The sequence below is a fragment of the Populus alba genome, chromosome 6 (genome assembly GCF_005239225.2).
Source record: "Populus alba chromosome 6, ASM523922v2, whole genome shotgun sequence".
NCBI classification, from domain to species: Eukaryota; Viridiplantae; Streptophyta; class Magnoliopsida; order Malpighiales; family Salicaceae; genus Populus; species Populus alba.
Genome location: NC_133289.1, coordinates 12,754,698 through 12,766,720, shown reverse-complemented (window position 1 = coordinate 12,766,720; position 12,023 = coordinate 12,754,698). Strand labels below are relative to the sequence as shown.

Sequence of the window (12,023 nt, the reverse complement as noted above, 5' to 3'; positions counted from 1 at the left end):
AAAAAAAATATTGTTGTATGTTAAATGGTTAATATTGTGTTACAAAATATAACTATCATCCTTATTGCTTAATATGTTTTATTTTTAACATGTTCATTATATGCACCATGATACCATATAGCTTGATATGATGATTCCGATAACTAGTACTACAAACTAATTATTAAATTCTTAGTTATCAATTGATTGTAAAAGAAACTTTCCAGAAATGAAATTTATCATCATTTTTGGTCATTGATACAATAGCATGTTTGGTTAAATATAATATGAAACTAAATGTTTCATCATTTAAAGAATTTTATCTAAATCCATTAGTGCTTAATATGCAACATAAATCAAGTTCAATACAGTTATGTTTTAATACATCTAGATGATTGTGAATCATACATAACATGAGAAAAATTAATAAAATAATTTTTAAAAGCTTTCTTAAAAAAAAAAAAAAAAGGCGAACTCCATCCAGAGATTAAAATGAATGAGCTAGGGCCTAAAATGAACATAATAAAAACCATATTGTGATATAAAATTCAAAGTGAGAATATGGAAAGCTACTGTACTCTCTCTAACCACAAGATTTCCTCCAACAGCTACCTGTGACACTATACTTCCAGACATGGAAGAAACCGCTCAGTTGGATGAGGAGTCGGTTTTAACTTCGAACACAAAATTTACGCTGTGAATATACAAAAAAAGTAAAAAAAGAAAACAAGAAACGAAAAGAAAAGTTTAGAAATCTTGAAAGCCTTCGAACCTACGTGATGAGACAACAACCTATATAAGGGGATTATTGCCGATTCATTCCTCGTTCACCTCAGCCGAGATTTCGGCCTCCATTGCATTTTCCATCACAGGTGATGATTGGTCTTGCTCAGGAGGTACTGGCTGCATTTCTGATTTCTTCTTCTCTTTGAGAATCACCTGCCTCGGCATTACCTCTAGTAGAAAGCTTCCTCCATTCCATGCAGCTGCTGAAATCTTGAGTATTTGGAAAACCAGATGCAATTCATAGGACAAGAAGATGGGGACTGTGAGTGCCATGGTTGCCACAGTAAATATAGCTTGCAACAGAGTGTACATTAGTAGGCGGTTCTGGTCCCCAAGCAAACCACTCAATCGCCACCATATATTGTTTGCTTTCTGGGCTTTTTTTGACAGTTCCCTGTCAGCCAAAAACAGCAATCAGAAGAAAGTTCATAAAGTAAACAAATTACGATTGTATGCACAATAAAATCCGACGAATATAGTTAAACCAAATGCGCGCAAATATCCATGTTGAAAGAGAACTCCGAACCTGTAAGAAGTCATGACTTCAGGATCTCTTAAGAGCCTCTGCCGACGTAGGACATCGACAATGAGAAAATAAAGAGCCTGCCACAGGGTATAAGCAAACAAGGGCACCCAGAACAACCATGTCATCAGGTAGGATTTGTCTTCCACTCCATACGGCCATGAGACTCTGCGGGAAGTTTCTTCTTGATGCATGGCTTCAAAGGTTGCAGGATTCCACCACCGAATAGTGAAGAAAACCAACCCTGAATGGAAAAATACTTGTCAATTCTGGAAAGCAAGTGATGATTGATCAAAAAAATTAAACTTGGTAATTCATTTAAAAGGGCTCCATTAGCCAGTCCATGCTGGTTTCCAAGAAAAATAACAGCTGTTCAGAGCTTGAAGTTTCTCATGTTCATTAGATTTATCAATGGTTGAGGGATGCGATTTCAAAACTTCATATAGGTTAAAAAAATTTGACAAGTCCTTTCCTAGATCGAGACAAAATGGAGCACATTGATCCAGTCGCTAATTAATAAGTTTTTTTTTTTATCTATAAACTTGAGATGACAAAGCATAATGAAACTGGCATGAGTAATTTGGACGCTGTAAGAGTCACATTGGTCACTCCACCATCTCCCAGTTTGGTATTTCCATCTTTACCCGCCCAGAACGCAGCAGAAGTTCAAAAGAGATAATATAGATGGAAATATTATTACAGCGATAGGTGAAATACCATATTTGTGATTTTTAACTTTCCAATATTGATTAACACGTCAATATGCATGGTTTCACTTCCTTAAGATGTGTTCTAAACAAGCTGACCTAGAGAGGAGAAGGACAATCTCACCAGGTAGAAGATGTATTAGGGCACTAACAAGTTTGTCAACAGAACTAAAAACCAAGCTGCAACGCCAAACAATCAATGCCCATGCCATTGGTCCCTACAGCAGCATTTAAATGAGTGAGAAGGACAAAGTGAAACCTCCAACAATTAAAAGGTTTGAGTTACCACCAGCAGATTTTCTTACTTCAGCAAATGAGAAGCAAACCATGAAAAGCTTTTCATTCTTTGGATATAAAAGGATGTAAACCAAGAATATGGTATTGGCATAATAGCAAAAATCCTGAAACCCAAAAAAAATGATGTCAATTGATCACTTGTCAGTTCTTGTCAACCTAGTAGGGAAATAAACTTAAAAGGCAAAGGTTTTGTGATTAGATATCTCAATTTTTTTAAACCTCTGCAAATCACACTACTTCAACAAGCGTACACAACTTGACAGAGCGGCTAACTAATAAAAACTTCTTGAACCCGTGAGAAGTAACAAAAAATAGACAAGAGAGCAGCATACCAGAAGATAATAATGCGATTTCTTGAACCGATAGTATATCCACCGAAGAGGAACAAACGTGATATAGAAGAAACAGTACGCATAAGGAATATCTTGTGGCCCTGAACATTTAACAAACAAATCAACAAAGTAATTCTCAAAACAACTGACAGTAACAAATTCCATAATCAGACAGTATATTATTACTCACTCGCTCCCAGAAGGAAGCAAAACCCCCCGAAGCCAAGAACACCAAGAAGATGAGTCACCTACAGCGACAAAAAGAAGAAGAAGAAGAAGCAAATCAAGTTGATATCTTTTGCTGTGAACATGCTCATATAATAATAATAATAAAAAATACCATACATCACAACAGAAGACAAAAGGGAGACACAATTTCTTTTCTATAGCAAAACCAACCAATGTTTATATGAATTGAAAAAACAAGACTTTCAAGTTTCAATGAAAATCCAACCATGGAACGAATAAAATAAAGCTTACAAAAGGGCGAACCTTGTTAATAAGACGAACCTTGTTAATAAGACTTTCATGTTCCCCGGCTTGTTTGGCAATCTTAACAGCCTGTTTAGACAGGATCTCTTTCGTTTGAGCCACTTTCTACACCAAAAACAAAGTATGCCCACAACGTCAAAACAATCAGAATCACTAAAACCAAAAAGAAAAACAGAGATTTGAATGTTACCTTAGATCGGTCCTTGAGCCTCTGTTTGACCTTTTCAAATGAATCCCCATTTGTTGTGCTTATTTCCTCCAAATGCTCTTCGTTGTTCGACATTTTTCTGTTACTATTTGGTTTCTTTCTTTCTTTAGTATTGAAAATAAGGAAAGAGACATAAGAGAGAAAGGCGACGAGGAAAGGAGGTGTGCTAGTTATATGGAGACACGGCTTGTTTAGTACGGTTTGTTGATTCGCAAGATATTTTTAAAGTGTTTTAAATAAAAATATATATTTCTTAGATTTTTTTTATATTAAAACAATATCTCAAAAAATATTAATATATTAATAAGAAAAGCATCTTTCTTTTTAAACTACTGCCTTTTACTCTAATTATTAATGCTAATTTATATTTGAGATTAGGGATCATCTTTCTACTAATCACCAATTATTATTCTTCGAACAATTATATCTTGGGTAAATTAAGGATCGTACTTTTGCTGGAATGTCCCACTGCCTTGCCTGCCTCGTACTATATAGAAAGAGGACAATACTACTTTCGCTGCCTGTGTTTTGCTAGAAGGCTACACTATTTTATTTTTTTGCGCAAAAAACATATACCTATATATATATATATATATATATGGCTTAGGTTATATAATCAGTTGAATAAACTGAGTTTATTTTAATTAGATGATAAACAAATAGAAAATAATAATACATGAATCAAATTAAAAAAAAAATGATTAAGATAATTTGGAAGAAAAATTATCAAAAAAGAACAAACAATATATCTCAATTTATATCTCATTGAATACGGAAAAATGAAATATGATAAAAAAAATTAATTATGGTTATCTCAAATTAGAATGGCAAACTTATAACCTTGGTAATCAAGGCCGAGCCAACTTGAGATATTCTGCTAAACTTATAATTCAGATCATGAGATTGAAATAACTTGATTAAAAAAAATAAAGAGAGATTATAAAGCCTTTTCTTTTTTAAAAAAAAAAAACTTGTGTTTACTTTTTAAACCAATGACCTAGGTTATTAGATCTATAACACTTTATCTGAAAATAATCATGAAATTCAATTTCTAATTAATCAAATATTGAAGAATGAAATTGAAAAAAAAAAATCAATTATACAAAAAGAATTAACGGAATAACAATTAAAAGAATAAGGAATAAAATTAAAATACAAAATAAGTTTTAAATTTGATTGAAAGGTAAAATTGAAAAGAAAAGTCAATTTAGCAAAAGAACCAAAAAATTAAAATAATGAGGATCACAATTAACATAAAAAAAATAAAGAAAAATGTTTGATTGAGGGGTAAAATTGAAAAGAATAATAACTCTTACAAAAGGGGCAAGAAAAAAATTAAAAAATCAAAATAATAAGGATGAAATTGGAAAATATAATACCATGGATTTGGATTGAATAATGAAATTAAAAATCAATAAAACTTTTAGAATAAGGCAAAGAAAAAAAAATTAAAAATAAAAAGAATAAAGACTGAATTGAAAATTATAATATTTGGTAAATTGAGATTGAATGATGAAATTAAAAACAAATAAAACTTTTACAAAATAGAAAAGAACAAAAACAAAAAAAATAAAACAAAATATCAACAACAAAAAGAGATAAGCTATAATTTTTAGGGGAGGGAAAAAACAAAAACGAAGAAGACAAAGACTGATAAGTGACAAATCAAAATCAACACCGACACTCTTCACTCCACATGGAAGAAAACACAAAAGAATGGCATTTTTGGACATCTAAAAGCACTACACGTAAAGTGCATGAGTGCCTCCCTGTACCATACTCGTGCATTTTTTTTATTATATTTAATCAAAAACCAAATTGTCTATGAGTTGACATGATAATAACGGAAAAAACCATTGTGAAAAGATGAAAAAAAAAAAAAAAAGCTACTTAACTCTTTTTTATATTTGGTCAAATATTAAATTGTTCCTCAGCTAATATTATAATAAAAAAAAAATACCTTAAGAGGCATTTTTTTCCTTTTAATGGCAATCTAGTTATTTTCATTGTACAATTGAGATGAGAAAAGACTTATTTTTCTCCAATTAATTTAATAACAACTAATAAATTATGTGAAAAGACTTTAATGCCCTTAAAAAACTAGTGTTAAAGTTTTTTGAGTGGAGGGGAAAAATTATATTGCTCAAGTGAAAAAGTGCCCTTTGAATCTGAAGATACGGTGTTTTTTCAATGTCAATTACACTTTTTTAATTTTTATTATTAATTAGTAGCGGGGTTAAATTTATATCTTTTTATTAATAATGTTTTTATGAGATATTTCTTTTGTTTTTATATTGTATGTTTAATGCGATTGATTAATATATTTGTAACTCTTGAAAGCTTAGCTCGTGAAGTGAGTAATGCTCGTGAACAAATTAAGACTCAAGCAAGTAAGGTATTTTTTATTTCAATTCTTGACGCAATGTTTTAATAAAACAAATTTCTTCATTTTTTCTTATCTAGAGAAAAAGGAAAGATATCTTAGTTAAATAGTTAGACATATCAAATATCAATCTAAGCAGAAACAATTACAACTTACAAAATATTAAAGAAAATCTAAGATTTTAATATGTTAACTTATGTAATTGACGAGGAATTAAAGGAAATTAAATTTTCAAGAAGTTTTCATTGCTCTTCTTTTTTCCCCCCCAGTTTAGCAGAGGCCTAATGGATTATTGGGCACACAATGACAAGTTTTCCTTCTTGGTTAAAACTTATTTGTTTCTGTATTTTAAAAATATTTTTAAAAAAATTTAATTTTTTTATTTTTTTATTTTAAATTAATATTTTTTGATATATTTAAATTATTTTGATGCGCTGATATCAAAAATAATTTTTAAAAATAAAAACAAATATTATTTTAATATATTTTTAAATAAAAAAATATTTTAAAAAATAACTATAATTATATTCTCAAACATATTATTATAATTTAAAAAATTATGTTCAATGCTTGAATCTTGTTTGAAATGAAAAAAAAAAAAAAAAGAGAGTATGGAATAGGTTATTGTTAGATAAGTTTACACGTGTAGTTTTCACGTGCTATCAAAATGGCTTTTAAGTACAAATATCTGTAATATTCTTTGTTTTCATGAGGAATTTTGTCACAGTGTTTTTGTTGACTAATATTTTTTTTATTTTCTTTAAAATCGTTTTGATATGATGCTTTTAATAAAATAATATTTTAATATATTTTTAAATAAAAAATATTTTTAAAAACAATGGATTAGAAATATCTCTATTTCTGGTTTCCTTCGCATTCACGTAAGGATTAGTTCATTAATAGTTGAAGAGAGATATTTTAAGGGTAGCGAGCAGTGACGTAGTCTTTTCTCTTCCTTGTGTTTTGGTGACCGTGCATGATGATGGCGTGTCATCTCTGGAATATTTGAGGCTGGTGATGACGTGGGGGCCTGTTTCACTCTCTTTATTAAAATTACCACGTCACCCCTATTTTCTTACGTGGAGTGACGTGATTGTTCGCTTGACTCGAATACAAAACTCGCACAGGAGAGGAGGTGGTCTCGCGTCTCGATGAGGGGATAAGGCCTTGACTGCAATGGCTAAGGTGAGAGAATGCTTTTTTTTATATTTTAAAAATATTTTTTAAAAGTATTTAAATTTATTTTATTTTAAATTAATATTTTATTTTCAAATAATTATTTTCAAATTATGTAAAAATAATTTTTTTAAAATAAAAAAATATTTTTTAATATTTTTTCTTAAATTGCTCCCTTGATTATTTGAACTAGAAATCTAGAATTTACATAAGACGAGGGCACCCCAGTTGGTATGGTCGAAGGGTGTGTCTCTGTTCTTTTTTGCTGTCCCACCCCTGCTTGGGGTACCTCTTCTATTTGATTTGGTACCCACTCCTCTCCAACTTTTGTGGTTATACCTTGCAAGGGTTCAGATGATCTTACTAGAGCATAAGAAATCGTATCATCCAACGGACCCTCATTCTGTCAGTCTTGGATGTTTTAGCCTCTACTCTTCCTTTTAATAGAGGGTGGCTTGATTCGCGTCCCTATCGGATGTGCACCATCTTGAAATAGATCACAAGAACATTATTATCATTAATCCTCAGGATCCAAACCAGGTGCTCTGAAATCAACTATAATAACCCGGCTTTTTCAAAGCTAGAAATGATGGTGATTTTTATATATGTCATAACGTTAACGATGATTCTCACAATGGTATTAAGAGGTTTACCATAACAGAATTCATCTTTTAATGTAATGCAATACTTATATGATTTTACAATATAACATTCTCATTAAAAAAATATCACATACATACATTCATAATATTATGTTTATACGTTCATACATTCACATTTGTATTCCATTACAATTATCGATACAAGTCATTTCAGAAGTGTTAAATGGCAACTAGTACATTCATTCCTTCCAAATACATAACACCTAAAACATGCTATTACATAGTTTCTTTTAAAATATATGGACTTACAGAAAGGGTTTCCTATACACCTTAATTATGTCATGTCCTTGTCACAAAAGCAAAATAGATACAAGAATTATAATTAATCTAAAACATGCCAATAGATAACTAAAAGCATATCATAATTTAAGTGAGTATAATCATTTTGTTATCCTTTGCATACATAATACAGCCTTAATATTTCTTCAATTATAATATCCTTACTCTCACATCCTAAGCTTTCCATAGGTGTGGTAGAGACTAGAGTTAATTCATTTGCCATAGTTATTTTACTATGTTTTATTCCGGTCATCCTTTGCGAGACCACTAATATGTTTACCATCTTATTCCAACCTCATCATCCATTTGAATGTTGTTACCCATGACTAATCACAATATGACCACCCAGTCATCCATCTCAGATGCCATTAGCCGTAGCTAATTATAATATACACACCCGGTCATCCATCTCGGATGCCATTAGTTGTAAGTAATCACAATATACCCCCTTAGTCATCCACTTCAAATGAAATTAGCCATAATTAATTACAATTTTCAACCCGGTCATTTATCTCGAATGCCATTAGCCGTAGCTAACCATAATTTCCAACTCAATCATCCATCTCGGATGCCATTAACCGGAGCTAATTATAATATACACACTCTGTCATCCATCTAGGATACCTTTAGTCAAAGGTAATCATCAACATAGCTTGGTCATCTTTTTAGGATGTGATTAGCCGAAGCTAACCATAATACTCATTCGAACAATCCATAACAATTTAGCATTCCTTATATCTAAATAATAGATCCTTCATAATACTCATACAAACATTCCATAATAGTTGAACATTCATTATAACACAATATTAGATCCTTCGTAATGCTCGTTCAAACATTCCATAATGGTTAGCATTCATTATTATACAATAGCAGACCCTTTATAATACTCATTCAAACATTTTATAACAGTTTAATATTCTTTATAACAAAATATTATATCTTTCGTAATACTTGTACAAATATTTCATGATAGTTTAACATACATTAGAACACAATAATAGATCCTTCGTAATGCTCGTTCAAGCATTCCATAACGGTTTGATATTCATTATAACACAATAATTGATCTTTTGTAGTGAATTCATTTCGAGAAATTAACATTATGCTAGAAAGGGGTGGAGGCCACCTATCTATTTCTCCTGTAGGGTGTCCTCGTCAGATCGAAGTGTCGATCCTGGTCGAACCACCTGATACATTAAATGATCACAAATCAACACATTTATATTTGGTAATCACATAACTCGTCACCATACATATTTCAAGAATACACATGTCTGTATTCAAGTGTTCCATATACTACACAATCATACCATAAAATCGTTATAAGCATAAAACTGATTCACTAGTGACATGTGATTCGATAATGAAAACTAATTCTCTGGTGACCCATAATTTGGTAGCGAAAACTAATTCACTGGTGACATAGGATTCGACAACGAAGCTGATTCGCTAGTGATCCAAAAATTGACAGCGAAACTAATTCCTTGGTGACTAGTATTCGGCAACGCAATCCAATCATACGGCTGGCATAAGAAATTGTCTGCGTAATTAGTCTGTTGTTGACTCAAAAATCATTGATGAAAATGCGTCGTTGTCGACCAAGAAGTCATCAACACAATCTAGTTCTATGGCCGATGTTGAAATTTTCAGCACGCATAGGCTACTGAAAAATCGATTTGTGCTGAAATCTAGTTCCATAGAGGGAACAAGTGAACCTGTTCAAAGTTCTTGGAAACTTGAAAAATCGATTTGGCTTATAATTTAGATTTAAGAATCGATTTAAACCTTTATGGAATTCACACAAATCTTCCATTTCTTTTTGTTCAATAGCCTTAGGGAATTCAACTACTATGAATAAAATCAATTTATCATCCAAAATCATATAGTATATAACATAAGAACCCATTTGTGTTTTTTTTTTTTTTTTGATAACACGAGGTGTTTGAGCAGCTTACATGCACTACGACTAATCCTCGGATCCACTAAACACCCTGTAAACCTAGTGGACAAGTAAGACACCGTGGAGGTGACAGACATACATAAAGAGGATCAAACCCAAATGCAAAGAAAGGGAACAAGTCTCTTCCCCCGCTAGGCCATGACATTGATATCATTGATTCTATACCTAAATTAAAATTTTATTATTTTATTATCTTATTACTTTTTTTATCTTTCTTTTCCATTCTTTTTTCTTTTTCATGTACATAAAACTATCTCATTTCCTTAAACTTATATATAGGTTACAAACAAACAATAGAAATGAAATGGAGAACGGAGAGTTATATTCTAAACTCTTTATGTAATTTTATTATTATCTAATTTTATTGGATTGGGGAAAAAATGGAATAAACCCCTTATATTTGATTTAATTAAATCAAATTTAAATAAATAAATCACAAAGAAATTTAGAAACATGTAGATCTTGAAAAAAAAATTCTTATACTGCATATTTATACGTATATTTTACTCACAATTTTGATTTAAACTGATTGATTTTATTACAAAAAAATAGGCTATAATAATAAATATGATAGTTTAGTAATTATAAAACATGTAATTACTGAAAAGTATCAACACAATTATTTTATTATTTTTGCTAATGATTCTAACTAAAATCCAGTTTTATATATAAAAAATTATATTTTCAAATGATACCAGAGTTTGAAATCATTATGAAAAATCAATTTTTCTTGCAATTATTATCTACTTTAATAAAATCAAAATAATAACATCTCATAATTTGCTATCAATTTATTCAATATATTTCTTTTTAGTAAACAAACTCCCACGTTTAAGTTATGTAACAAATGGAGAAACACCTTGCCCCATCCATCCATAAAAATTGGTTCTAATCTCTTGCTATTGGGTGAATACACCTCCTCTATACATTTCTTACAACTCTTTTTTTATGAATATTGAAATTTGAACAATCTTATTATTTTGAAAAAAAATAATCCAAGATTCTTCTTATTTCTATATAATTCTCATGATATAAACACAAGTTTGTTTTTCTTTTTCTTCACAATCAACCCTTTCATTTTTGGTTAACATTTTCTCAAATCTTTCTTGAGCAAATATAAAAATAAAATATTATGTAGAAGTCTTTACTAATTATTTTTTGAGATAATCTATATTTGCTCAGGGATTTTTTATACAAATAGAAAAAAATAGAAATATTATGTAAGCATTAGTATGAGTAAGGTCTCTCTAAATATGAGTGGCTGTAAAATATAATTTTGATGTTAACATTAGTATGAATAAATATAAAAATAAAACATTTTATTATCTAATTAGTTGTTCTTTCCTGTCTAATTTTTGCTTAAGTATACCTCCATATCCTATATCCGCCGTGTATGTTTTTACTATCGGAGAGTTTTGTCGTGCTTTTCAACCTTTTAAAATACAAGTGTGTGCTCATGAGACCATGCATGTCGGTTTTTTCTCAATCTTCTTTATAAGGATTCACATATTTGTCTCAAATCCTTAAAAAACAAAATTGCTATGTGATTTAAACATCCTAAAAATCTATGTAATTAATTTTTATCTTTTAAACTATCTTGAAATTTGTCAGATGTTTTTTCGTTGAACCGTGATAATATATAAACCTTTCTTAATTTCCATGAGGGTGCTGGTTAATTATAGGTAGTTCTTGTGAAATTTCTTGAGAAAACCATATCATTATACCATCTCAGGTCATTTACAGTCGAGCATGTTAAATTTGAAAGAGTTTCTTAGGCTCTTGGTTGGAATTGGACAGCTTCTCCAACCAAAAGTTCATCTTCTTGTTGCATTTAGAACTACGCTTTGTGCCATTCATTAATGGATGTTCTACGTAGGTTTCTTGACCCATTTGAGATCTGTTATCATACTGAATGTCTGGGAAAGCTATGTCTTCGGTAATAATTGCAGGTTTTAGGTAACGGTCGTTTAGGCCTTGGATTTCTAGTTTTAATAATTTTCAAACTTTAAAATAGTTCTTTAACCTTCTATAAATCATTATTATTTATTATCATTCTCTTAATTGATCATTGTTTGAGAATAATATAAATAATATTTTAGGATTTTATTTAATAGCTTAAACTATTGGGTTGAGATGATTCTTTGATATACTATTAGAATATTATTTGGTTATGAATTTGAATCTCACCATTTCTACTTATTTGATAAAAAAAAATTAAGCATAAAATAATGTGAAT

The 12,023-nt window shown here is 30.2% G+C and overlaps 1 protein-coding gene across 2 annotated transcripts; it reads right to left on the bottom strand.

The window, feature by feature from the left end:
• Positions 1-493: 493 nt before the first annotated feature.
• LOC118047980 (glycerophosphocholine acyltransferase 1) lies at positions 494-3,484 on the bottom strand. 2 transcript variants are annotated; one of them, XM_073409780.1, is made up of 8 exons: positions 3,307-3,484; positions 3,117-3,221; positions 2,815-2,872; positions 2,625-2,725; positions 2,301-2,396; positions 2,120-2,213; positions 1,292-1,532; positions 494-1,159 (listed from the first exon to the last, which is right to left on the bottom strand). In XM_073409780.1, the coding sequence occupies exons 1-8, from the start codon at positions 3,397-3,399 to the stop codon at positions 796-798; spliced, it is 1,152 nt and encodes a 383-aa protein (XP_073265881.1). In that variant the 5' UTR covers positions 3,400-3,484; the 3' UTR covers positions 494-795. The 2 variants fall into 2 exon arrangements, with proteins under 2 accessions (XP_073265881.1, XP_034913356.1); XM_035057465.2 differs by having other exon boundaries at positions 3,135-3,221; positions 3,307-3,482.
• Between the last annotated feature and the right edge of the window lie 8,539 nt (positions 3,485-12,023).